The sequence below is a fragment of the Passer domesticus genome, chromosome 9 (genome assembly GCF_036417665.1).
Source record: "Passer domesticus isolate bPasDom1 chromosome 9, bPasDom1.hap1, whole genome shotgun sequence".
In the NCBI taxonomy this organism is placed as follows: domain Eukaryota; kingdom Metazoa; phylum Chordata; class Aves; order Passeriformes; family Passeridae; genus Passer; species Passer domesticus.
In genome coordinates, this window is record NC_087482.1 from 32308199 (window position 1) to 32335479 (window position 27281).

Sequence of the window (27281 nt, forward strand, 5' to 3'; positions counted from 1 at the left end):
CCCTTTCATGTCCTCGCTGTCCCTCTCCCGGCAGAGCTGCTCCCTGCCCCAGACACTTCTGTGCCCCTGCTTCTCCCAGCGCTGCCGTGCTCACAGCCCCTCAGCCCCTGTGCGTGGCCCTGCTGCCAGCTGTGCTACCCTCCTGCCTCAGTTTCCCCAGCAGCAGAGCTGAGCTTGGTGACCCTGCGGGTCACCGGGCTGGGGACAGCTCTGCCGGGTGCAGGGCACACCTGGATGGCCAAACCTGCTCTGCCAGGGGATGGCAGGCTGATTGTCCCCGTGCCACCGTGACACACCCACTGGGTGCCTCTGCTTGACCTCTCACATCACTGGGGCCTCACTGGGACCTCACTGGGACATCACTGGGACCTCACTGTGCCCCTCTGGGTCTGCCTCCCCGCTGCTGCCAGGGGTCCCACCGGGGCACCCCTCCAGAACAGCCCCCCGCTGGTTTTCCCAGCTCGTCACGGTGCGAGGCAGAGGAGATGACATCCCCGCTGCTGCCAAGACAAACACGGCGCCTTCCAAACACGCAGGGCTTGGCAAGGCCCCGCCTCGGCCATCGATCACCGAGCCCGCCGTGCTGCAGCCGCAGCAGCCATCCGTGAGCAGAGCCGGGGACAGGGACCAGGGTCCTGGGGGTCTCAGCACACCCCCCGCCCCTCTCCCCGCGCTGCCGGCTGGTTCTCTGTGCAGGATCCACACTCACAGCCTGCCTGGGGCTGGGCTGGGGGTTCCCCCGGCTCCTGATGCACACAGGGTGCTGGCAATGTCAGGGTCTGTCCCCAGCCCCGGCACGCAGGGAGCGCCCGGGGCAGGGACAGCCCGTCCCGGGGTGCCTGTGCCCGAGGGTGCCCTGCAGGGACAGCCCGTCCCGGGGTGGCTGTGCCCGAGGGTGCCCTGCAGGGACAGCCCGTCCCGGGGTGGCTGTGCCCGAGGGTGCCCTGCAGGGACAGCCCGTCCCGGGGTGGCTGTGCCCGAGGGTGCCCTGCAGCTGCTGGCTCAGCCCCAGGCAGAAAGTTGGCCAGAGGCAGCCCCAGGCTCTTACAATAATAAACCGCGCTCAGGCGAGCATTTGTCACTGGGCTGGAGCGGGAAAGGACCAGATATCCCAAACATCTGGGGGAGGGAGCGTGGGAGGCACAGGGCACTCAGGGAGGTCCTGCAGGGGCCGGAGCGGGTCTGTCCTCTCCACAGTGTCCTAAGATGGTGGCAGCAGAGCGTGGCATCACCACGCCAAGCCTTCCAGAGGGCTCAACTCACCCCGGAGGAGCAAACCCTGCTCCTCCCTGGCATCCCGTCCCCTGCAGCGGTTTTGAGCTGGGAGCTGCTGAGCTTTCCGTGCGAAGCTGGTGTCTCAGAGCTGTAGAGGGGGGCACAGGCAGCTGGTGGGGGCTGGGGGATGGAGGCTGCTCTCGCGGCATTGCCAGGCTAAGCCAGACTGGAAGAGGGGTATGTGACATTGCTGTCTCCGTGCACCGAGGTGTGCCCATCCCAGGAGCCACGCTGGGGCGGCTGTGCCCTCCTGCCTCCTTTACTGGCCACATCTGCAGGGAACATCTGCAGCTGGAGCTCTCCCGGGGGCTGGGGCACCCCAGCATTGCTTCCTGCAGAGGGGTGGGAAGGGCAGAGGGTGACGGCTCAGGGAAGGTCCAGCCCCTCACCTCTCACCCTCTGCCCCTCCTGCAGCCCCCTCAGCGTGCCTGCCCTGCAGCACAGCTCCTCTCCTGTCCCGTCCCGCACCCACCACTCCCTGCCACCCCCTGCCCGTGCCCCCAGCCCCTGCCTCCCCCTGCCCTGCCCAGCTCCAGCTCTCCTGCGCTGCCCTCAGGGTGGGTGCCCGGGCTGGTGCCAGGCTGCGGGCACCCTGGGCACCTGGGTGACCACCGTGGCTGCCCAGCCGGCCCTGGGGGCACTGGCACTGGTGGCTGCCGGGAGTCCGAGCCCGGCGGGGCAGGGGCTCTTGCTGCGGAGCGGGGCAGCAGAGGGTTAAGCAGCTCTGGCGGCGGGAAGGGGACCGGGAGGAGGGGGGAGATGGAGGAGTTTGTTTAATAGCTGGAGACAAGCTATGCAGCTGTGCAGGTCGGACGGGCCCGGCAGCCCCCGGCCCCCGCCGCCCCCTCCCCGGCCGTGCCCGGGCAGGCAGCACACAGCGGGCAGCGGGGCAGGCTGGCACGGCGCTGGCAGCTGGGGAGCCTCAGCAGGGTTATAAAAAGCAGGAATGCTTCCCCCAGAGCAGCACACGGCAGGCGATGCCTGCCAGCCCGGCAGGGGATGGCGGCACCGCCCGGGAGGTGACACCGAGGGCACTGGGGGACGCTTTGGTGCTGGGGCACGACCCAAAGGGCTGAGCAGGTCCTCGGGTCCCTGCAGGCTCCCTGGGCTGGCTCAGAGGGGCAACCAAAGCTGGTCCAGGCAGCTCTGCAGTGCCGTGCCACCAGCATTGCCCAGCTCCCTGCTGGCACCCTGGGGACACCCGGGCTGGGGCAGGCGACACAGGCACCCCTGGCCCCGGGAGGAGGCGTGAGACGACGGGCAGGTGGGGGACAGATGGCCGGAGCACGGAGCTGGCACGGGCTGAGCCGAGGCATCCGAGAGCTGCCAGGGGCCTCTGCACCGCCCTGCAGCAGGGCCAGGAGGGACAGGGGACAGGCTGGGAACGGGGGAATGGGCACAGAAACAGGCATGAGCGCAAGGATAGCAAGGAGAACGGAAATTGGGACAGGAAAAGGGATGGGAATGGGGACAGGAATGATGGTGAGGACAGGGAAAGGGACAAAGATGGGAATGAGGACAGGGATAAGGCTGGGAATGGGGACAGGTATAGGGATGAGAATGGGGTGGGGATGGAGCTGAAGATGGGCACAGGAATTGGGACAGGAACAGGAATGAAGACAGGGATGGGGTGCTGGGTAGGTAGTGACTATGCACCCCAGGCCTGGCAGGGGCTGAGGAGGCAAAAAGCAGCTTGCAGGAGCTGGAATAGGCAGGCAGTCACCCTCAACCATGGCATGGAGGTGGCCACATCAGCACTTCCCATCCCTGGTGCTGGGGGAAGAGCCCATGGAGTGGGGAAGGGTCCAAGGGTCAGTGCACGAACAGAGGATGCAGTGACCCACCCCTCAGAGAGGCTTGGAAGTGTAAAGAAGCTGGGGGCCAATTAACCTTGCTGGCTAATTAGGACAGGAAGCCACAGGCTTAAACTGCAGCAGGGGAGAAGGAAGTTACGGGAAGGCTGATTTATAACTGTGGGGACTTGGGAGAGTTAATGGCTCAGTTCTGGGTTAATGATACACCGGGAGGTCCAGGACCCTTTCCGTGCCAGCAGGCCGTGGATCACGGGGATGAGAGGGGACGGTGGGGACACAGCTGAGCCTTTGTGGGTCTCCAGGACACCCACACCTGTTCTGGGGGCCAGGTCTTGGGAGGGTGGCCCGGGGTGGGCGCTCCCTCTCCTTCCTGGTGTCACAGCAACGCAGCTCCAGGGAGCACCCGCAGCCCCCGGCACAGGCAGGGAGTGAGGGGCGCTGAGAGCAGCCTCAGGATGTGGCTGCCCCACTTTAAGTCGCTGCCAAATGTGTGTCACCACCCCCAGAACTGAAGCTGGAGGCTGCACCACAGCCCAGCGGCCCTGGAGTGGCTGGGGGGGCCGGGTGACCTGCCACCACCGCAGCCCGGTGTGCTGGCACAGGGGACAAGGTGCCCCAGAGCATCACCCGGCTCACCAGCTGCCAGGAGAGAAAGTGAGACTGGAAATTCAGGACAGCCTTTGTGTTTGGACCAGATCACGAGAGACTGGGGCTCCGAGGGGAAAATAAAACCTCTCCTTAGAAATTCTTTTATCCCAGGGAGCTCCCGCGTATCGAGTTTCGGGCCATTTATTTGTGCTGCTGACTGAGGCCAGTGCTGCTGCCCTCCCGCACACAGAATGCCTGGTGATGAGAATCCGGCCACAAACTCCTCATTTTTCAGAGGAAGACAGAGCAGATGTGTGAGGGTGAAGGACGGCGCCAGCTTATTTCTGTGGAGCCATCCCTGGAAAAAGAAGAGGCAGCAGGGGGCAGATCACGGTGGGGCTGGGAGCAGACACCCTCTCTGCCTCCTCCAGCAGTGCCCGGGTGACAAGGTGACCCGGCCTGGGTGGAAACCCTGCCCTGAGAACGTTCCCCTCTTCCTGTGGGGTTCTAGGGGAATGGAGGGGCACTGGGACAGGGAGGGGTCTGTGCTCAGGGGAGGAATTTTCCCAGGAAAAATGTCTGCTTGTGGGTGGCTACTGCTCTCCATTCCTTGGTCTGTGTGCCGGGATGCCTTGGCTCCCCCTGCCCTGCTCCTACCCAAGAAGCCTTGGCTCAGAGCAAACGATGGGTCTTAGATCAGGGCACCTTCTGCTCCAGCACCCCTTGCTGCAGTTTTTCAGCATCCTTAATGCCTCATTACCCCACTTGGAACAGGTAAGCAGAAGGAGAGGCTGCAAACCTCTGGATGGGTCCTCTTAGGCCAAGGGGAAGGTCCTGTTGGGATTGGGGGGCATGGGGCCAAGCCCTGTGGTGCTTACAGGGGGTTGTACCCATACCTGGGTGAGGAGGCCCTGACAGAGGCCCCCAGCTTGGCAGATACAGAGCAGGGGAACTGAGACGTGTGCCTGGCTCTTGGGGGACTCCAAGGTGTCCCTTCAGGCAGGAAGGACCAGAGCAGAGCTACAGAGCTCAGCTGCACAGCACCTGCCAGTCACTGCCTTGGGTGTGCGGGGGGGACGGTGCTGGGCAGGGATCACCCAGTGCCAGCCCAGGGGAGGATGGTCCCGGGAAGGGATAGGCAGGAACCCACAGATCCTGGATGCCACGCACAGGCACTGAGCTGGCATCGCCCAGGTGCCAGCAGGGATGCTGTGCAAGCAGAGCGGGCAGGGGTCACCTGCCTGCCCCGGGCTGGGGCTGGGGGTCACCAGCGGGGGTACCCGGGGCGGGGGCGGCAGAATGGGCAAGGTGGGGCTGGGGACGGCGCCCCGCTGCCAGCCTTTGGAGATGTCGCGTCTGCGAGACGGTTCTGGTTTCTCAGCGGAGCCGGAGCTCTCACAAAGCCGCCGACTCGCCGGGGCTCGGCTCCCCGCAGACCCCGCCGCCCCGGGCCGCCCCCCGCCGCGGCAGACAAAGGAGGGACGGCACTTATTTATCCGCCTCCTTCCCGGGACCGGCGGGAGGGTGGCGGGCTGCGGAGGTGCGGCGAGCCACCGGCGGGCGGGCACGGCGCGGCGGGGCACCGCCTGCGCCCCGCAACAAAGGGCCGGAGCGGGAGGTGAGCGGCGGGGCGGCGCCGGGGCTCGAACCTGCGGCCCGGGGCGGTGGGCGTGGCCGCGTCCGCGCGCAGGCCGCCCCCCGCGGCGGGCCCGCGCCGGGGCGCAGTGGGGGCCGGGCCGGCCCCGCCCCGCCCCGCCCGGCGCGCACGGGCCGGGGCCGCGCCGGCAGTCGCGGCCGAGCGATGGCGGGGGGCCGCGGGACCCCGGCGCGGCGCTGAGCCCCGCCGCGCTCCTCGCCGCCGGGACCCCCGCGCAGGTAAGAGCGGCGGCGCAGCGGGTGCCCGGCGCGGGGGGCGCCCCGGGAAAACTTTCCGCCGCTCGGAACTCGCGCGTGTGGGTCCCCCCACTGTGGGTCTCCCCCCCGCCGCAACTTGCCGGTGGAGCGGGCAGGTGGGGCTGGGGCTGCTGCCGGCGCTGCGGGGCTGGGACCCCAGCCCCGAGCCGGCGGCGGGTGCGCCGGGGAGCCGCGGTCCCCGCCTCGCAGCGGGGAGCGCCGAGCTGGGGCACAGCCGGTCCCGCTGCTCCCGGAGCCGCGGCGGGGCGGGCGCGCCCCGGTGCCGCTCGGGGCGGGGGGACTGGCAGGGGACGGGACGGGGGCTGGAGGGAGCTCCCGGGCATGGGGGCTGCGGCAGGGCTCGGCGGCGAGCGGGTGCCCAGGGCGGGGGTGCCGGGGGAGACACACGCGGCGGAGAACGCCCGGTACCCTGCAGCAGGCAGCCCCGGGGGGACGGCGAGCCCGGCGGGACCCCGCGCCCCGGGGCTGCGCGGAGAGCGCCGGGCGGGGGGCGCAGGGGACAGCCGGCGCTCCCTGGGGACAGGCCGGGCGTGCCAGAGCGCAAAGTTGTGCAAAGTTATTTCCCGTGTGCGCGGGGCCGCGCTGGACATTTCGCGTTATTGTATTATGGTGTGTTATTTTTCCCCCCCCTATTTTTCCCCCCTTCCCACTGATGGCATCGCGCGCCGCGGCCGGAGGTGGGCCAGGCTCCCCTCCCGCTGCCTATCCTGCCTCTCTGGCTTTTCCCTCCCAAAATGTTTCCTGCGCTCTCCCGGGGCCGCGGGGAGCAGCCGTGCAGGCAGCCCTACCCCTGGCTCCCCCCGGGGCTCTCCCGAGGCATCCCCTCGGCCCTCTTTGGGGCTTCGAGCCCCAAAAGGAGTCCCTGTTCCAGACGAGAAAACCTTTCCCTAATTGCTGGGGCTCGGCAGCGCTGGGCTGGCCAGCCTGGGGAAGGGGGAATAAAGCCGAGTGGGATTTTGATCTTCCTGCGGCAGCACAAGCAATGGCCAAACTTTAATTGCTAAAAAACTCCTCCAAGCCCAGACAGCCCGGGGGCTGGAGGGCAGGAATGTGGCCGCTCTCCCCTGGAGTTCTCCGTTTCCCCCGAGTGCAGATGACCCTGGAAATGGACATTTCCTGGCCAAGGTGCACTCCGGTGGCCCGTTTCCCTTTTTTGCTTCCTTGGAATTTGCCTTTCCCAGCCGGCTCTGTGTGCCCCCCACTCACCGCCGGCCCTTTCCCCTCTCCTCGCCCTGCGCTTGCTGCGCTCCCCTCCTCTCCCTCTTTTCCTTTGTTTGCCATCTCGCTCCCTGTCTCTGACGCGTACGCCGCTCCATCCAAATGCAATAGTAGGATTTGCCAGAATTATTTCCTAAAGCTGCCGGGGAGAAGGGGGAGGTTTGGATGGAGGGGGGTTATTTAACTGCAACCAACTGGAGTTTTGGCTGGTGGAGGAATTGGGGGTGCAGGCTGTCCCGGCCTGGCGCTGGTGGGAAGGGCAGAGCCTGGGAATGGGTGGGAGAAGGGGAAAGGTAGCCTGAAAAGGGACCGAATACCAGTACAATGGAGCAGAGCTGGGTGTGCTCGGGGACAGAGGAGAAAATTGAAATATTTATTGACCCCAAAGGCAAGAAGGAGGGAAAAAATACACAGCCTGGGGAGCAGCGGTGCCACCACACTCGGGGTCCTGCCCTGCTGCTGGTGACAGTGCTGCTGCCCCTGCCCTGCTTGGGGCTGGGCTGGGGGTGTGGGTGCTGTGCACTGCGGGAGAGGCCGGCCAGACCACCCGGGTGGGGTGCAGGATTGCCCCCCTTGCAGCTCAGCACCTCTCTCCGGGGTGCCCCAAAGGGTTCCCAGCCAGCCGTGCAGCTTCTTTGGGTGTGCCTGTCCCCCGTGGGGCTGTGTGGTGGCAGCTGGCAGAGCCTGGAGGGCATGGCTTCACTGGGGTGTCACGGTGGGGACCCCCGTTCCCACGGGGCTGGCGGGATGCTCCCCACATGCCTGAGCCCACCCGGGTACGATGCGTCCCACCCAGGCGTGCAGCCCCCTGGGGGCACGAGGGGCTTCCCACCGCGGGCCCCCTCCCAAATGCTGCCTCAGTGCCCCGCAGGCCCCAGGAGGGTGCTGCCCAGGGGCGGTGTGTCCCGGAGGGGCAGTGGGGGGCACCGTGCCCCGTGCCGTGCCGGGGTGCGTGTGTGGCTTGCTGGAGGCAGCTTGGCGGACTCCGCTCAGTGCCGGAGCCCCAGGGAGTCCAGCTGCCTGGCACACAGGCAGGGCTTTTTTTTTTTTTCCCTCTTCTTTTTCTTCCTCTTTTATTTATGAAAAAAAAAATCCTTTTTTTTTTTTTTTTTTTTTTTTTGTACGTTCTTGGAATAATGAAGTCCAGATTTCCTTCATGTTGGAAAGATTTGATCCCAGCTCTGCTTGCTGTGGCTTTGCTGGGGGCTGGGAGGAGAGGTGGGGAGGCAAGGGCTGGGAGTGGGACCCCTTTGGGTGCTGGGGCAAGGAAAGCCAGCCCAGTGGGGGGCTGGGGATGCTGCAGCTGAGGGGGGGTGAGGAGGGGTGGAGGGATGCTCCTCACCTGGCCGAGGCTCGCCAGCTGGGCTGGAGGAGGGTGCTGCAGCAGCTCTCACCGTGCTTGCCTCGCCCTGCGTGCTCACAGGGAGGTGAGGCTGTGGCCCCCCGATTTGTGCCCCCCAGTCTGCAGAGCTGGGTTCATCCTCCTGGGCTGGCTTCGGTCCTCCCCGGAGGATGCTGCGTGCCAGCGGGTGATGGAGAGCGGGATGTGGGGCTGGTACCCCCCGGGGGGTGGTGGGCGCAGTGAACTGACATCCCTCCCACGTGTGCCCTCCTTGGCAGGCTCGGCTCCCCGGACTGCCCTCGCTCTCGGCGCCCAGGCGTGTGCCCACCATGCCCGTGGTCGGTGTCCTGCTCTGGGCCACCCTGCTGACTCTGGGCTGGCGGGCTGCCCACCCCAAAGAGCACGGCTTCGCTACCCCCAGGGTCCAGCTCTCCTTCAAAGGTAAGAGTGCTTGTTGGAGTGGGGGGCAGGGTGGGGGGCCCCCAAGATGGAGGAAACCACAGGCACCCCAGTACAGGCTCCTTCTCCTCGCTCGGGGGGCATCAGCATGTGCACCCTCAGAAATCTCCACGGGGATCCCTGTTCAGGTGTGGCTGAGCTCCCGGTCTGCAGCAGCACGCGCAGCCTCGGGGGGCTGGTGGCCTGCCTCGTCCCCCCAGTGTGCTTCCTGCTGTGGGTGGGTGGCTCCCTCCGTCTGGCAGGGCTGGGTGCTGAGGGGCAGGAAGCCCCCCCGGCAGCACCCCGATTCCAGACAGCAGCTTGCCGCCGCCCCGACCCCCCCAGCTGGTATTAACGCCTGGGAGCTGGCAGGGAGCCGGGAGAGGCAGGAGGGGAGGGTGCTGGGTGGGGGGAAGGGGCTTAACCCTTTCGTACCGGGGCTGCTTAGCCCACCCAGCCACTCCAGGAGCTGTGGGGGCACCGCTGGGTCAGGTTTGGGGTGCACATTGGTGGAGGGGTTTGTCTTGAGCTCGTGTTTTGGGGTTGCTGAGCAGGGCAGGCTGAGGCTGATGAGGCAGGTCCCAGGCTGCAAACCTGGAGGAGCAGAACGGAAATTGTTCCTGCTGGGGGCTTGCCTGCTTGGATGTGTGTCAGGAGGTGACAGACACGAGGAGTCTCATGTCTGCCTGCCCTTGGGGTCTGTGGGAGAGCTGGGGCTGTGCTGCCTGTGCCCTTCCTTTGCTGTCCCACTGTGCCTGTGCCCTCTGGTCACCTACTGAACCTGTGAGCCCAAGGCAGTGGTGGCAGAACTGATGGTGAGCAGAGCAGAGCCAGGCAGGAGGGGCTGGGGGGCTGACAGCAAACGCGGGAAAGCAGCAATAGCCATGGGTGTTACAGCCTGGTCTTGACAGAAAAAATGGCTGGTATGAAGAGTCTGGGGACAAGTCCAGGCTGGAAAGCAGTGAGCAAGTTCCTCCCCAGAGGCAGGCGCCACTTTTCTCTCCAAACAGCGTTTTTGGAGAGTTTTGGGGGCTGCTGGGGCACTTTAGCTGCTGTACGGATGCTTCTGCACCTTGGCTTAAAACAGCTCTTCCTCACAGCTGTGGGGAGGGGAGGCTCCAGCAAAGTCCCAGCTGGACCTGGTGCCCACCACCACGGTGTGCTCCAGGACTGAGATTAATTCTGGATAGGCATGGTTAAGCATGCTGTGCCACAAGTTAGGGGCTGGTTTGGGGTTGGTTTTTTTTGGCCCCAGCTGGTTGGAGCAATGGTTCCTGGCTGTGCTCAGGATCTGCAGTCCTTCTCCCTCCTGCCTGAGGTAGTTTGACAGGGCTCCCCCTGCCCTCGCTGCCTAGAGGGGGGATTTGTGGTGGGAAAAGGGCTGATTTGCACTGGCACATGGAGAAGAAATGCCAGCAGTGTGCTGGATCCAAGCACACTGGGGCTGGGAAGGGGTGCCACTTTCCTGCCTGTACTCTGACACGGGTGGCAGTGGTGGAGAACTCCCCCAGGGTCTTCCTCAAGGGCCAGCTGGGAGCCACACACCAAACTGCTGGTGAGCAGCTTCCTGGGTTGATCATCTGCATGCAGCCTCCCTGAAGCCAGAGAACCATGAGATATGGGGTGACAGTGGCACTTTGTGGATGGTCCAGCCCCTTCTCTTGCCTGGCAGGGCAGGGATGATGCCCAAATGCCCAGCCCCAAACCCCCCAGTGCAGCTGCAGACAGTGGGCTTGGGCGTGGTGGGTCTGGGCTGGGGGACATCGGTGTGATGACTTTGGCTGGGCTCTGCTCTCAGCCTGGCTGTGGTGCCACAGGGGACCAGGTGGCTGTGCAGTCACAGCTGCTGGGTTGGGCTGTGGGTCTCTAGCACAGCGTCCCTCTGGCTAAAGCATCCCAGTGCCAGGCTGGGATCGAGGTGGCCTCGTGGCCGGGCTGCTGGGGGAGAAGCCGCTGTGTCCCCAAGCGTGTCCCCAAGCGTGTCCCCAGCCTTGGCCGGGCTGCCGGGCTGCCTGGAGCCCTGCCAGCTGCGGGAGCGTCTCCGGGTTTGTTTGCCTTTGCTCGTTATCGCACGCCAGAGGTTTGTCGCAGCTCCCCGGGGCCTGCGTCATCCTCCGCGGAGCCCCGGCGTCTGAGCGCATGAAAAAATACATCTATAAAACCCTGAAGTGATAGGGAAGGGGTGGGGGCTGAGCTCTGGGCCCTGGTGCAGGGTGATGGGCTGGGCAGGGTCAGTCCTCCCCCCGTCCCGTCACCCCCGTGCTCTCTTTACGTCTGTCCTCCTCTCAAGGCTTTCCTGTCCGTGTGTCGGCAGGAGGAAGGTGACCAGCATGGAAAGAACAGTGCTGGGAGCGGCTCCGGCACAGCTCCCTTTTGCCAACAGCTCTTCCCAGATCCCAGCCCAGTGCTGGCCAGAAATAGGGTGGATATTTTTAATCATCTCCGTGCTAACAATTCACTCGCTCTCCACTCTGCTGTACACATCCTGCGGTCCCCTCTCCTCCGGGCCGGGGGCTCGGGCACCAGCGAGGCTGGCCCGTTCCCCACGAGGATGCAGGAGGTGATGGTGATGATGGTGATTCATCCCTCCGTGTCCTGCTCCCTGTCCAGCGTGGGAAAAGCGTGCGGGAAGGAAGGGTGGGCTCTCGCCCCGCATCACGGCGGGAAGCCCTCGAGGTCAGGGCTCTCCGTGGGGCTTCCAAACGGGAGCCACTCCCCCCAGCGACGGGAACAGCCGTGCTGGCACCTCTGGAAAAGCTGTGGCTGAGCTCCAGCCGGGGGCAGCCCTGGCGGGGAGGGGCAGGGTGAGAGGCAGGGCAGTTCCTGCAGGGGAAAAAAAAATTACTTTAAAAAGAATGAATTGAGCATGGAGTCTCCTCTGGGCTCCACTGCCAGCCCCCTGCCTGGCCTCGCTGCTGCCTGCCTCGTGCCTCAGTTTCTCCTCCCACCCCGCTGGCATCTCCGCCGGTGGCCAGGAGATCCCGGCACGCTTGATCCAGGCCAGGGGGTGGCAGATGGCTGGAGAGGAGCCCGGACAGGGGACCGTGTCCTGGGGGCCACCCAGGCGCCCTCCTAAGCTGCTGCAGCTGTGGGCACTGCTTGGTGACAGCAGGATGGGATCAACAGCGGGCTGCGAGCAGGGCCAAGGGCTTAGGGACAGCCAGGGCTGGGAATGTGCTGGGAGCACTGGCACTGTGGGTCCCCACCCTGGCCTGAGTGCCCCATGCTGCTCCTCGGAGCCCGTAAAGGTCAGGGGGATGCCGCAGGCCCCTTTGCCGTGCCCTGAGGGGCGGGGCCATGGGGCTGAACCCTGTGACCCCTAAGAGGATTTCCTTGGCTGGGACAGTGGGGGGCTGCGGCAGAGCCCCTCCACCCGCTGGGACCGGCTGCTGCCGGCGCTGAGCTCCCTGGCTCCGGCTGCGAAGCTCCATAAGCTCCTTAAACCCTCCCTCCCCCAAAAACCCTGTGCAATTTCAGCCCCCCCAGCCTATATCTAATAAGCTAGTTATCCCTCAAATTAACAATGCTCCTTGTGGAACAGCGTGGCCCTTCCCGGGGTCCTGGCAGGGGTGTTCTCCCTGCTCCAGTGCTGCTCAGAGCAAAGGGCCGGGAGCAGCCGCAGTTTCCAGCCAGCACCGTGCCCTCCCCTCAGGGGCTGTGGAAAGAAATCGTGTCCAAACATTAAACAAAAGGGCCCAAAGAGCGGTGGGTTGGGGCACCTCAGCTCAGCGCTTTGCTTTTGGGGTGATTAAAGTATTTTTTTTCTGAAGCCAGGCTCTTTCCTGGAGGGGATTTCGTGCTGCTGGAGCAGCCAGGAGCCTGGGCTCCACAGCCCGGTGATGCTTGCTGGAGCCGGGACTCCCCTCGCAGCGCTGCTCCTTGGGGCACACGCACACACCAGCGCTCGGGGCAGCCTGGCCCGGGGATGAATCAGCGCTTTCCGCTGAAAAAAAAAAAAAAAGTGGGTTTTCTTTTTATTTTTTTTAATTGTTTTTTGGCTTGCGCCCAACCGGCCGGGCTGCGATGGCTGCGGGGAGCACCCGGCCGGCTCCTCCTTCATCCCGAGGGATTTGACCCGGGCGGATGCAGCACCTGTCCTGGCCGCGGTGCCGGCACGGGATGATGCTGCAGGGGGCAGGAGATGGTCGGGGCTGGAAGGCAGCAAGCGGGAACAGGAGTTATTTCATCTCCCAAGCCCCTGCAAGGCAGCTTCGGTTTCCTCCCACCTGTGAATCGGTTAAATGGGAAAAGAGCTTGGCTGGGGGCCACGGAAACTCTCTTATTACATGTAATTAGCTTAATTACATCATAAATAACCCATCAAGGGGTAGCGGAGTGACGCTCAAACAAATAAGCAATTCTGCTTTCATCGGACGACCCACCCAGCTCTTTGATCAGCCCCAATAACAACAAATGCTTTAACCACGAGAGGGGACACATCCAGCCCCCTATCCCTCTCCTGGCATTGCTCCCCATCCTGCCCCTCTGAGGCGTACCCAAAAAGCTGCATCTCAAATTCCGAGCAGGGAAAAAAATTAGTAGGGAACGTAATCAAAATTTGGGGCACGCTTTTAAATTTGTGGGATAAAACGCTGCAGGATAGAGATGGGATTTATCCCTGCTGTGCCAGGCTCCCTTGGGATCAGTGCTGGGCTTCTCCATCGGCATTTAAAGTGAATTCATTCTTCCCCACGCAAAGAAAGGGCTCCCGAAAGGCGCTGGCTCCGCCAGCCGGGGTGGGGGGGGCGGGAGTGCGGTTATTGAATATAAACACGCCGTGTAATTTACATGCTAATTATGTTGAATGCGCTACAAGCCCATAATTAGAATCTAATTAGGTGAGAGCGCCTGTAATTGGTTTTGGGGAATGCAGTGATGGTGCACCTGGGGAGGTGACCCGCTCGGGTCGTAATGGCATTAACTCTTCATGCGGGTGCCCTGGTGGTGTTTGGGGGAGTCGGCAGGATTTGGGGGACTGGGGTGGGGTCAGGAGTCCCGCGGGGTGCGCGGTTTATCGAGAACCCCCCAAAAATCTCCCTTTTCCTTTGGAGATCAGCAGCGGTCTCGGTGCCAGTGGGTGATGAATGGGGACCAGTCTCCCCTGCCCGATGGGGCCAGCGGTGACAGTCAGCAATGGTGGACAGCTGCCGGGGCTGGGAATGCAGCCCGAAACTGGCATTGCGGGAGGAATTTGGCTTTGCAGAGCAGGCGGCGGGGCGGTGGTGCCGCGGGCAGAGCAGAGCATCGCGCCTTGCTGCCAGCCCTCGGGCTCCTGCCGCCGGCATCGCCCGCGGGCGCGGGGTAATTGCAGCGCAGCGCCCGGGGACACGCAGCGACCGCGGCCGGGGGGCTCCGGGGGCTCCGGGGGGTGTTGTCCCCACGGAGGCCACCCTGGCTGTGATGCCGAGCGGCTCCTGGCTCCGGTGCTCGGCAATTAAAATAGGATTAGGCTCGCGGCCAGCCGGGGAAGCTCTGCCGGTGCTGGGATTGGCGATGGCGAGGCAGGAGGGAATTTGCTCCTTGGGGCGCATCGGCTGGTGAGGGGCCAGCCCGGCCGGGGCCCTGCCCCACTCCATCCCCAGGGACACCCATGGCCGCTGGGGGCGGCTCTGGGGGCAGCGGGGGATTGGGCAGGGCGATGGAGGTTTGGGAGGTCAGGGGTTGTGGCAGGGCCTTTGCAGAGGGCGTCACGGGGCAGCAGGTCCGGCACCGCCCTGCTTTGGGAGAGCCCCCTCTGATCGCTGGCCCGTGGGGGGTTCAATGGAGCCACCGGCGGGGGGGGGCAAGGCCCTTTGTGCTGCTGGCCCTGTCCCCTGCCAAGCCCTGGAGACGCCCATCCTGATGGACGTGGGATATTTGGGGCTGTCAATGGAGCCCTCCACCCGCCAGTGTCCCGGCAATCCAGGATCCCGGGGCTGTTGGTGCTGGTGTTCCCAGGCTTGGCAGGGATGACAGATGAGGAGCTGTCCTGGCACGGGGGCTCCTGTCCAGTTGAATTGCCATCCCTGCCTCTGCCTGCTCCAGGTGTCTCTGCCCTGAGTGGGAAGCCCGGGCGTGCAGTTCCATCACTGGCAGCTGGGGACGAGCTCTTCTGCTCTGCTCTGTGTCACTGACTGCCAGAGACACCCTGCCCTTTCCTGGCTCCGAGCTCTGGTCCCCACTGGCACCAGCATGGCACTGGGGGAGGCACCAGCACACGCAGAGTGGGGCACACACCTGTGCACACACAGTGTATGGGGCATTCAGGACAGAGGACAGGCAGGGAGCAGACCCAGTGTGCCATGGCACAGTCAGGGACCGCTGCAGGACAGCCTGGGGACGCCATGGGTGGCATGTGAGCCACGCCAGCAACAGGGAGCATCTGGAGCCCAGATGGGCCAGGCAGGAGGAGGAGCCTGCCGTGGGTGGGTGGGTGAGCAGCCGCCTGGCCCCCCATCCTTGGCCCTGTTCCACTGCACTCTGCCATGGGCCCCTCGCCTCCAGCCCAAATTCCAGCCCTTGCCATGCCCACCGTGCTCATCCCGCCCTCCAGGCTGGCAGACAGGCAGCCCCCAAGCCCCCAGGCTGGCAGAGGTTCATGTCCCATCCCTGTTTCCCAGCCGGCTCCGGTGGCTCCCACGCTGTGGGTGTGCTCCGGCCTCGCTGCCGCGGCCCAGCGGGTCCAGCAGCCACAGGACTGGGGACCATCAACCGCTGCCAGCCGTGGGAAGGGACCCTGGGGGCACCTGTGGGACATTCCAGTCCCTTGTGCAGCCGGGAGGAGGGAGCTCAGGGGATCTGCAGGCGCTTGGCCTCCCGCTGGGAGTGGAAGCTGGCTGCTGGAGCCCTGCCCGGTGCTGCCTGGAAGCCGCTGTGGTGCTTCCTGACCCCGACCTGCGGGACCCTGCTCTGCTCCTCCCCAGGGAGGGTCCTCAGAGCTGCTCCTGATGCCTGCACAGGGCACCCGTCTGCATGCAGGGCCACACTCCACAGGGTGAGGGGGCTCATTGGATCAGTGTATCAGGGATGTGGCATTCGATGGCTGCTGGTGGCATCCAAAGAGGATGACAACGCCAAAGAGTATGGCATCTGGGGCAGATGGCATCCCATGAGGGTGACATGCAATGGCTGAGGATGGCATCTGATTGTTGTGGCATCCAAAGAGGGTGACACCTTTTAAAAGCGTGGCATCTCCAAAGGGGTTGGCTTCAGAGGCTGATGACATCACGTGGAGATGGCATCCAATGGCTGTTGATGGCATCCTAAGAGAGCAGCACCTCCAAAAGGAAGCATATGGGGAAGATGACGTCCCATGGGGATGGCATCTGATGGCTTGGAGTGGTATCCAAAGGGGTGACATCCAGGGCAGATGTCATCCCATGGAGGTGGCATCTGATATTTGGAGGTGGTATCCAAAGGGGGTGACACCTCCAAGGGGAGTGACACCTCCAAAGAGCTGGCCTCCAGGACAGATTGTATCCCGTTGGGGCAGGGTGCTCTGTCTTGCTCGTGCCCTGGCCCCTGCCGCGTGGTTCTTGGCACTGGCCCACATCATCTGCAGCACTTCTGCCTTCCATCTGGCTGCCTCGTTGCACTTGTGAATATTCATGACCCTCATTATCCTCTTTCACTCCTTGCTCCCACACTTAGACTAAAAATAACTTTCCAAGGGGGGATGGGGTGTGCGGGGCGGGGGAGAGGCTCATCACCTCCCCTGGAGCTGGTTCCTTGGGGTCCCAGCTCTCCCATCCTACGAGCCAGAGGCTTGGCTGGAGCACGGGGTCACAGTGCAGGAGGGGGATGATGCTGGAAATTCTGAGCTGTGGTCTCTGAGGTGGCAGAGAGCTCCTGCCTCCTGCCCCATCTCAACAGCAGCCTCCACTCCCTGCTGTGGGGTGCTGCATCTCCCGAGCCCAGGTTCTGGTGATTTCTCTTCTGGCCACTCTTGGTTGTCCCACCTGGCCACGAACATCTCTGTCATTGTCCCTTGTCCCGCATAGAGGTGGCAGTATCATGGTGTTCATGGAGTGGAAAGTGGGCACCTCTTCTCACAGGGTGTCGTCCAGCTGGGCCCAGGCTGGGGGATGACACTGGTGAAGATCATGACACTTTTCCTTTCCCCCTGTAGAGCTGAAGGCCACGGGCACAGCACACTTCTTCAACTTCCTCCTGAACTCCAGTGACTACCGCATCCTGCTGAAGGATGAGGACCACGACCGCATGTACGTGGGCAGCAAGGACTACGTCCTGTCCCTGGACCTGCACGACATCAACCGCGAGCCCCTCATCGTAAGCTGGGGGCAGGGGGAGCAGGTGGAAGGGCTAATTGGGCACTCTGGGGACCTTGTGGATGCCAGGGCAAGAGCTCGATGGGCATAACTGGCACTGGTGGGGCCAGGTGGGAGTCCTGGTCTCCCCTGGGTTGCTGTTTCCACAGATCCATTGGCCTGCTTCCCAGCAGAGGATCGAGGAGTGCATCCTATCAGGCAAGAACAGTAATGTGAGTAACCACCATGAACCCCCTTCTGGTAGTGGAGTGGGGCTGGTGCTGGGCTCTGGAGTGGGATTCATGTCCCTGTATCCTACTCTAGAAAAGCCACCCCCTAGCATGTACAGCTATGTGGAGATGGGGTGGCACTCCAGGGTGTTGCAGTGTCCTGTCACCCATTCTGTTAAGCCAGGCAGCTCCTGGAGAGATTTCTGGGCAAGAGGGAGGCCAAGCTCCCCATGCTACTCCCTCCTACCAGCCAGGGCTGGGCCCTCTGGCTTGCCGGCTCGTGGCCCATGCCAGCCCCTGTCCCCTGCTGTCCCGTGCTGTCCCGTGCCACATGCCATCCAGTGACCTGCTCCATCCCGTGCCCACCAACACAGTCCCATGGCAATCTATAGCCCCCATGCTTGGTTTGACATGTTCTCCTCTGCTTCCCAGGGGGAGTGCGGCAACTTCATCCGCCTGATCCAGCCCTGGAACCGGACACACCTCTACGTGTGCGGCACCGGCGCCTACAACCCCATCTGTGCCTTCGTCAACCGCGGGCGCAAAGCCCAGGTGAGGGGCGGGAGGGATGGCGCTGCTGAGCCGGCGTCTGGCACGGTGGTGCTGGCACAGCCCCCGGGACACTGCGGTGGGCTGGGTGCTTGCTCAGCTCTGCTGGCTGGTGGGGGAGCGTGGGGGCTGGAGGTTGTGGCCAAGGGCGGGCTGGGGGTGACCATGGCTAACAGCATTGTGCTGCTGAGCGGGGCCAAGCCATCTCCACAGACCAAGGACTTCTCTTCACACTGGAATGTGGCTGTACTCTGGTGGCAGCTTCCATGCAACGTGCCCTCCCACCCTGCTGGCTGCAGCCACTGCTGGATCTCCACTGGGACAAGGGACGTGTCAACCCAGCTTCCCACCTGCTGAGCCCCTCACCGTAGATTCCAAGGATGCCAGCACCGCTGCTGCACAGGGAGAACCGTGCAGGGATTGTGCCAGCTTCTGTGGCCATGCAGGAACGTCCCCGGATGGATGTCACCCAGCACCAAGGACCACAACGTGCAGTGACAGGGTGACAACAAAGCTGCATGCCGCCAGGCAGGAGGTGTGGCAGAGGAACATTTTCAGGACAGCCTTGGGAGGGAGCTGGTCTCTGCAAGCAGCAGCATGAGTATCCCAGGGGTCCCAGGCCCTGTGAGGTGTCTGTCCCCTCTGCACTGGAGCGACAGGTCCCAGCTGTGTCTTCTCCTGAAGCTGGAGAGGGAGTCACCAGCCCAAACTGATGGAGGATCACGGCGCTGGATATGAAGGATGGGCATCTGCCTTGAAGTCCCCAAACCTGGCATGGGCACTGAGAGAGGTGGATTCTGCTCAGACCATTCCAAACTGGGATTGGATTGGGACTGAACTGGGGAGTGGCAGCATCTGAGCAGGACCTAGGGTGCTAGTGCAGACGAGGACAGCACTAGTTGGCCAGCAGGGTCAGTGGCAGTGTGGAAGTGTTCAGTGAGCCCATGGTGCTAATAGCTTTGATGCTGAGGCATTGCTCACCAGCACAGAAAGAACAAGGCAAGGTGCCATTTTTGAGCCCCCAGGTGTGAGCCCAGCCTGGCAGGCTGTGGGCAGCAATGGGCAACAATCTCTCCACTGTATCCTACTCCATGCTAAGGGCACCCCAGTTCTGTGGGAGAGAGCAGGATCCATCCTGGAGAAGCTCCTGCTGGAGGCCAGCCCAGCCTGGAGCATGAAGGAGCGCAGGGGGCAGCAGTGCTGCTGCTCGATGGGCAGCCACCACCGCAGCTCTCGGGGTCCCCTCTCCCCCCTGCCCTGGGGGTCCTTCCCTGCCGGCGCTAACTCTCTGCCCTGCTCCTTTTCCCCAGGGGTTCCCGCCGAGCCAGCCGGGAGGCCGGGAAAGCAGATCCACCGACAGCCCCCTCAGCCCGAGACCAGCACAGAGCAAGGTGGGAACCGGTCTGGGAGCCCGCCCGCCGCAGCCGTGCCCGCCTGGCACAGGGGCACACCAGAGCCGCGGGCTCCTGCGTCCCACTGGCATGCTTCCACCCCTGGGCCAGGCTGTCCCCTTCCCTCCCAGCCAGCACCTCCCGGCCACCGGCCTGGCGTCGGCTTTCCTTCTCTCACTAACTCCTTCCTCCTAGGCCCTGTAGGATCCCCCCCGTGGGGGACACTGTCAGGGGTGGTGGCTCTCCACCCACCGCGGACTTTGCCTGACTCCAGGCTTGCTGTGTCCCTTGGAAGTGGGGCCGTGTGCCAGCAGAGCCACAGGGCTTGGAGTGGTTCAGGGGAGGATGCCCAAGTAATGTGCAGAAGGTGTTTGGGTAGGGCCTGCAGAAGCATTACTGACAAGCTGCTTCACCTTGCCCCGAGAGGGGCTGATGTCATCCTGGCAGTCAAGTGCTCTCAGGGAGGTGGCAGCATCCCCGGCTTCTGAGAACACCCCAGTGTGCAGCCCACCCTGACAGTGTCACCCCGAGCCTCTCCCCTCCGGACTAACATGGGTCAGTGCATGGGCTGGGGAGCATGGGGGACATGGGCGCCCTGCTGCAGCCTGGGGCTCCCCCAGCTCCTTGGGCGGTCGGGGCCAAAGGGTGATGCTTGGCAGTGAGCATCTCCCAGACTGTGGGCAGCTCCTGCTGTCAATTCCCCGGTGCCAGCTGGGAAAACCCACTGCCATTTCAGCCCCCTCAGGTCACCCCTGCTGGGGAGAGGGTGTGTGTCCCAGCAGGAGCTCCCTGGGGGCTGCCAGCACGTGCTTCCTGGCAGCTCTGGGGCATTTCAAGGTGCATGAGCTAATGAGCAGTGCCAGCACCACAATGGCTCCTGTGTTGCCTGACCAGGAGGGTGAGATGGTGCAGCCAGTGCCAGGGCTGTGCTGGACACAGAGAGGTTGTCCATGTGAGGTGTTTGCCCACTTCAGGAGCAGGGCTGGCGTTGGGCAAAGGTGTTTGTGATGGTGATGGTGGCACAGACAGCACAGTGCAGTGATGAGGATGGTGAAACATGGCTGTGCCCATCTCTGGGCCTGGGTGCTGCCGGAGGAGCTGGTGTGAGCAAACCCTCTAGTGGGAGATGCCCACGGTGAGATCCCAGCCCCTCACCCTCTCTTGTTCTTCCCAGAGCCTAGGCTCCACCAGGACCCTGCTGGCCTCTCAGTGGAGGGTGGCTGTCACCGTGTCTGTCACCCATGTGCCAAAGCAGGGCACAGGGCCAGTGGGCATCTGCCCAGTTTGGTTGCTTAAGGTTCCCCCATGCCCAGGCTCCCCACGGATGCTCTGTGCTGCTGCTGTGTCTCAGCTGAAGGTGGTTGCTGTGCCAGGGTGGGGAGTGACCTGGCTGGGCCAGCCTGTTCCTGTGTGCCCCCAGCCAGCGCTGGCAGAGGATTCTGAACGTGCCTCCAGAGGCAGCGTGGGTCTCGCTCCTGGCTGGGAATGTGTGATGGTGCCAGGGATGGCCACGGGAAGGCAGAAGCGACAGTAGGGAGGCATCCCACGGAGCAGACACAGCATCTCACTGTGTGAAGAAAAGCACTGGAAAATGGCCCCTGGCAAGAGAAGTGCAGTGGGTCCAGCAGCCAAGCTGTGCCAAGCCCAGGCCAGACCCTGCCTGCTGAAGCTGCTGGGACTGTGTGACCTTGCTGGGCAAGCGGCAACATGCAGCAGAGCCAGCTGGAGTGAAGAGGCAGTCAGAGGGAAATGTTTTTCCAGACCTGGGGGATGAATGCCCCACTTCAGCCTGATGGCTCAGCCAAGTCTCCAAGTGGTGGAGGGCATGCAGAAGAACCCAGCATCTTTGGAGGAGTCGCTCACAGGAGCTTCATCTTCTCAGGGGACCTGCAAACCCCTTCCACATCTGTTCTCACTGCTTTGCACCGTCCTGGAGGAGGCTGCCTCTCCTGGTGGGCTTTGGGAGTCACATAAATGGAGGAGTGAAAGTCTAACCAGCTGCTCTATCTGATTCCTTCTCCAGGATTATATCTTCTACCTGGAGCCAGACAAGCTGGAGTCGGGCAAGGGCAAGTGTTCCTACGACCCCAAAGTAGACACTGTCTCTGCATTAATAAGTGAGTCCTGTGGCTCCCTGGTGCCAGTGCTTCCTGCTCTGGGCAGAGGGAATATGCAGGCAGGATGGAACAGCTGCTCCCACCAGGAGCAGGGTTCCTGCTCCGCCACCCCTGCCTGCTTCAGCTGGCCAGGCACCTGACCCAGCAGGGGTGGGGATCGTGGTTACAGACCAGTGCCAACCTCCAGAACTCTCTGGGATGGTCACAGGCAGTGGCTCTTGGTTGCCTGGTGGCTACTGGCCTGGTCTGGGGCTGGGGTTTGAGGAAGGTGGGTGGATGGGATGAGGTGGGGGTTCCTGGCTGACCTCTGCCCTCTGCAGATGAAGAGCTTTATGCTGGCGTCTACATCGACTTCATGGGCACGGACGCAGCCATCTTCCGCACCATGGGCAAGCAGACAGCCATGAGGACAGACCAGTACAACTCCCGCTGGCTCAACGGTGAGCTCGGGTGTCCTGGGGACCTCATGGCTCCAGCCCTAGGGATGAGACCTGTCGTGTGGTACTGCCTCCTGCCAGAACAGAGACAGCAGCCAGCAGGGGTGGGTGGGTGGGTGGGTGGAGGGATTGATGGACGGAAAGTGTGTGGGTGGATGATGGATGGATGGATTAATTGATCGTGGATGGGTGGATTGATGATGGATAGATTAATTGAGGATGGATGGATGGATGATGGATAGATGAATTGATGATGGATGGATGGATGGGTGAATTGATCAGGGATGGATGGATGGATGAATTGATCACGGATGGGTTGATTGATGATGGATGGATGAATTGATGATGATGGATGGATGGATGGATGGATGGATGGATGGATGGATGGATGGATGGGAAGGCACAGGGGCAGGGACAGCTGTGTGGGGCAGTGACAGACATGCCTGGAGCTTTGCTGGGCGGCGGGAGCAGCCTGGTGAGAGATGGGGCTGGCTCTGTCGGTGTCGGTGCGTGGGTTTCTGCAGCGCTGACATGTCAGCCGTGTCGCCTGCAGTCGGTGACCCCAAACGTTCATTCTGCCCCCCTCGGAGCACCCCTGCCTGGGGGGCAGCAGCTGAGTAAACAGAGCAGAGCAGATGGGATGATCCTGCCGGGCTGGGGAGCCAGCGGGGTGGTAACCCGAAGAGGGGGAGCTGTCAGCACAGGCTGGGCACCGGCTGATGGATGGCAGGGAGAAGCTTCCTGAGAAGCTTCATGCTGTGGTTCCTTCCTGGGGGGAAGACTGGTTCCCACCACCTTGCTCGTAGAGCTGATGTATCTCCAACCTGTGGACCTCAGGAATGCTCCCAGGGACCTCAGAGATGCTTCAAGCGTCTCCTGGTGCATTAGAGATCATGAGAGACACTGAGAGATGTAGCTCTCACTCTGTGACAGTGCTTTTCCAGGAATGAGGTGATGCTCCAGCAAAGGGAGGCTGAGCATCCTGCTATGGTATGGAGCAGCAGTGCCACTGGGCTGATGGTGCCACGCTGTGTTGTGCCATTCCAGACCCAGCCTTTGTCCGTGCCCAGCTCATCCCTGACAGCAGCGAGAGGAATGATGACAAGCTCTACTTCTTCTTCCGAGAGAAGTCGGCTGATGCCCCACTGAGTCCTGGGGTCTATTCCCGCATCGGGCGCATCTGCCTGGTAGGTGTAGCAGAGGACAGGCAGGGAAGCAGGCAAGAAAGTGGGCAGGGGGACAGGCAGGGCTGAGCACAGGGTTCTCACTGTTGCAGAATGACGATGGGGGCCACTGCTGCCTTGTGAACAAGTGGAGCACCTTCCTGAAGGCCCGGCTCGTCTGCTCTGTGCCGGGACCCGATGGAATTGAAACGCACTTCGACGAGCTCCGTGAGTGTGCAAGGAAAGGGAGGGGAGCCTTCTCTACCCCTGCAGGCTTGGGGGGCACCCTGGGCAGAGCTGGGGACATGCCTGCTGCCCCCTGCCTCTTGCTCTTCCATGGGTAGCTGCTCTGCCTGTACCCTGGTGTCCCTGCCCTCCTTCCCTATGGTGACGCCTCCATCTTTCTGTCCCAAGAGGACGTCTTCATCCAGCAGACTCAGGACACCAAGAACCCTGTCATCTACGCTGTGTTCTCCGCTTCGGGGTGAGTGCTGACCCTCCTGGCACAGTGCAGGAGAGGAGGGGGTCTCAGCTGGGTGGGTGTCCTGGCAATGCCATGACAAAGGGTGGCAGCAGGTCCTTGTCCCCAGGTCGGTCTTCAAAGGCTCTGCCGTGTGTGTCTACTCGATGGCTGACATCCGCATGGTCTTCAATGGGCCCTTTGCCCACAAGGAGGGACCCAACTACCAGTGGATGCCCTACACGGGAAAAATGCCCTACCCCCGTCCAGGCACTGTGAGTACCCCCCGGGCACCACGGGCACGTGAGCCAGTGCCTGCCGGGCAGCCAGCACCCTCAGACCTGTGCTCGGCTACCACCTCACCAAGCTGTGGTGGTGTTTGTGCCACAGTGCCCTGGGGGGACCTTCACCCCGTCCATGAAGTCGACCAAGGACTACCCCGACGAAGTGATCAACTTCATGCGCGCGCACCCGCTGATGTACCACGCCGTGTACCCCACGCACCGCCGGCCGCTGGTGGTGCGCACCAACGTCAACTACCGCTTCACCACCGTGGCCGTGGACCAGGTGGACGCGGCAGACGGGCGCTATGAGGTGCTTTTCCTGGGCACAGGTACCCACGCCGCGCACCGCGGGGAACGCAGCATGCTCCGGCGCGGCCCCGCAGGGCGCGGGCACCACCAGGGCTGGCCAGAGCACGGTGCCCTCCGCCGCTAGAGCGGGGTGCGGGGCTGGGAGTGCCCCCCCCGAGATCCCTGCCCCTCCTCGAGGCTCCAGACTGTTCTCTCCCTGTCCCGGTGCCATCCCACAGACCCTGCTGTCCTGCCTGGTCCTTCCCTTAGCCCAGCTCCTATCCATGAAGCCAGTGGTCCGGCATGATACTTCCCATTCTAGGGATTCTGCCATGCAGCCTGGTCCTCCCCTGTCCTGGTGCCTGTTCCAGGGGCCTCGTCATCCAGCCTTATCCTTTCCTGACCCTAGCACCCATCCAATGTGCTTCCTACTGCCCGTCATCATCCAGCCCTGTGCCTTTCCTGCCCAGTTGCCCATCCCAGAGACCCTGTCCTTCCCAGACCTCAGTGCCCATCCTGGGGGCAGTACCTTCCAGGCCAGTGCTTCCCCCGCTCTTAATGCGCATCCCAGAGCCCCCATGATCCATCCTGGTCCTTCTCTTGCCCTGGTGCATGTCTGCATGCTGCTCTGGGCCCTCTCTGGCACTCTGGTGGCACTCTAGACACGGCTGGTTACCTGAGCTGGCACGCTCCACCCCAGACACCCCAGCTGCCACAGCTACAGGAGAGAGATGGGGATGGGCCTTGGGGATCCTTCCTTTCCACAGGCCCAGCAGGGACCCTCTTCACAGACAGGGAGGGCATGCGTGCCCAGGGTAGCACTGAGCACCTGGGCACTGTGGTGTCTTGCAGACCGGGGCACCGTGCAGAAGGTCATTGTGCTCCCCAGGGATGACATGGAGACAGAGGAGCTCATGCTGGAGGAGATCGAAGTGTTCAAGGTAAGGGCTGGCATGTCCTCCACCCTCTGCCAGTGTTCTTGACCCAGCCAAGCAACCCCTTGGGACACCAGCTAGCCCCTTGAGTTACCAGTCACTCCCTGGGGCAGCAGCCAGTCCCTTGGGACACTAGCTACCTCTTGGCCAGCTCTGGAGGGACTCCGGGCTTTGGTCCTCCTGCCTGCTGCCCACTCACATCTCCCCCTGCCTGCTCCAGCTGCCTGTAGGGGGTCTGGGGTGCCACCCCAGACCTGGGGTGTAGCGTCAGTCCAAGCAGTCATCCCTCCATCTTCTTCATTCCTGCTCTCATCCAGGTGCCAGCCCCCATCAAGACGATGACCATCTCCTCCAAGAGGGTGAGTCACAGCAGAGACCTGGGTGGGCAGATCCCATCCTGGTCCCAGCGGTGCCATTGCCCAGCGTCACCACAGCACTGGAACAGGACGTTTGCAGGGGACCTAAAGTAGTGGGGATGACTAGCAGCTCACCCTGTCCTCCTTGTCCCCAACAGCAACAGCTGTACGTGTCCTCGGCCGTAGGCGTGACCCACCTGGCGCTGCACCGCTGCGACGTGTACGGGGAGGCCTGTGCTGACTGCTGCCTGGCGCGGGACCCCTACTGCGCCTGGGACGGCAGCGCCTGCACCCGCTACTCCGCCTCCTCCAAGAGGTACAGCACGGCACAGGGACAGGCACAGGGACAGGCACAGGGACAGGGAGGGACCCCCGCCGCAGGCTCCCCCTCTCACCTCCCGCTTCCCGCAGGCGGAGCCGGCGGCAGGACGTGCGGCACGGCAACCCCATCCGGCAGTGCCGCGGCTACAACTCCAACGGTGAGGGGGCCTGGGCACGGCCCTGCAGCACGGGGCAGCTGGGAGGGCAGCCTGAGGCACGGGCTGGAGCCGGGCACACAGGGATTGCTTGGCGGGGGGTGGTTTTGTGGGTGGGTGTATGGCAGGATTTGTGGATGAATGGGTGGAGGGGTGGGTGAGTGTGGAGTTGTAGGGAGGAATATGAACAAAGATGAGTGGAAACATTGGGGATGAGAACAAGCACAGATGAATGGGTTGGTTCATGGATGGATGGATGGATGGATGGCTGTGTTAGGGAGGAGATTGAAAAGATTTGGATGGATGGATGGATGGATGGATGGATGGATGGATGGATGGATGGATACATTGGGGAGGAGGTTGAACACAGATGGATAGATGGATACACTGGGGATGGATGGATGGGTGGGTGGATGGATGGGTGGATGGATGGATGGATGGATGAATATATGGGGGAGGAGATTGAACAGTTTTGAATGGGTGGATAGAGGGATGAATGCATGGGTGAATGGACGGATGGATGGATACATTGGGGAATAGGATGAGCACGGATGGATAGATGGGTACACTGGGAATGGATGGGCGGATGGATGGATGGATGGATGAATACATTGGGGAGTAGGATGTACATGGATGGATAGATGGATACACTGGGGATGGATGGGTGGGTGGATGGATTGCTGGATGGATAGATGGATATATGGCGGAGGAGATTGAACAGATTTTAATGGATGGATGGATGGATGGATGGATGGATGGATGGATGGATGGATGGGCGGACACCCACCCTTAGAGACAGAGGGGGCAAGGACAAAGTGCAGCGGGCTGGGGGTGACCTGGCTGCCCGTGGCCCCCCTGCAGCTAACAAGAACACGGTGGAGGCCGTGCAGTACGGGGTGGAGGGCAGCACGGCCTTCCTGGAGTGCCAGCCCCGCTCGCCCCAGGCCAGCGTCAAGTGGCTGCTGCAGAAGGACAACAGCGACCGGCGGAAAGAGGTAGGGCAGGGCAGGGCGCGGCGGGGGCGCGGGGCGCTGGCTGCCCGCGGGCTCAGCCCTGCTCCCTGTCCCCCCAGCTGCGGGTGGAGGGCCGGGTGCTGCGCACGGAGCAGGGCCTGCTGCTGCGCGCCCTGCAGCTCGGCGACAGCGGCCTCTACTCCTGCACCGCCACCGAGAACAACTTCAAGCACACGGTGACCAGGGTGCAGCTCCGTGTCCTCAGCAGCCGCGCCGTCCACACCGTGCTGGTGCAGGCGGAGACCCCCCCCGGCCTGCCGGGTGCCCCCACTCCCCGCTACCAGGACCTGCTGCAGCTCCTCAGCCAGCCTGAAATGGGACTCCTGGACCAGTACTGCCAGGGCTACTGGCGCCACACGGCCGCCAGCCCCCCGCAGCCGCTGGCTGGCCTCAAAGCCAAGGAGCAGCAGGACCAGAGGAAGCCTCGGAACCGCCGGAATCACCAGCCAGAGACCTATGGGCATACATGAAACCGTCATCAGGGACTTTGCTAGCACAGTGGTCTATTTTTCCCCCCTTTTAATATTAAAAATATCTATAAATAAATATATATATATATATATATATACACATCCATGCACACACACACGCGCAGACACGCACTGCCCCCTCCCACGGGAGGTGGTATTTATTTGTAGGCTGTGGGGTGGTGCCACCCCCACCTCCCAGCTCCAGGGAGGAGCAGGGACCCCTGAGGTGGCTGCAGCCACCCTCGCTGCCTTCCCCCTGCCGAGGACCCCCAGATGC

The 27281-nt window shown here is 63.0% G+C and overlaps 1 protein-coding gene across 2 annotated transcripts; it reads left to right on the plus strand.

Annotated features, from left to right (window-relative positions):
• Nucleotides 1-5418: 5418 nt before the first annotated feature.
• On the plus strand, nt 5419-27096 carry SEMA3F (semaphorin 3F). 2 transcript variants are annotated; one of them, XM_064432491.1, is made up of 19 exons: nt 5419-5552; nt 8430-8592; nt 16697-16857; nt 17006-17068; nt 17498-17617; nt 18925-19005; nt 21029-21122; nt 21443-21562; nt 22607-22746; nt 22836-22950; nt 23137-23206; nt 23313-23457; nt 23573-23795; nt 24607-24695; nt 25007-25048; nt 25204-25361; nt 25457-25524; nt 26383-26516; nt 26594-27096. In XM_064432491.1, the coding sequence occupies exons 2-19, from the start codon at nt 8481-8483 to the stop codon at nt 27002-27004; spliced, it is 2346 nt and encodes a 781-aa protein (XP_064288561.1). In that variant the 5' UTR covers nt 5419-5552; nt 8430-8480; the 3' UTR covers nt 27005-27096. The 2 variants fall into 2 exon arrangements, with proteins under 2 accessions (XP_064288561.1, XP_064288562.1); XM_064432492.1 differs by lacking the exon at nt 18925-19005.
• The last annotated feature ends 185 nt before the right edge of the window (nt 27097-27281 follow it).

Bases quoted from the DNA above. Each gene is read 5' to 3' on its own strand.
- SEMA3F (XM_064432491.1), top strand. From the start codon at position 8,481: ATGCCCGTGGTCGGTGTCCTGCTCTGGGCCACCCTGCTGACTCTGGGC. The intron at 19,006-21,028 runs GTGGGAACCGGT...TTCCTTCTCCAG, and splicing joins CGAGACCAGCACAGAGCAAG to GATTATATCTTCTACCTGGA. The intron at 21,563-22,606 runs GTGAGCTCGGGT...GTGCCATTCCAG, and splicing joins CAACTCCCGCTGGCTCAACG to ACCCAGCCTTTGTCCGTGCC.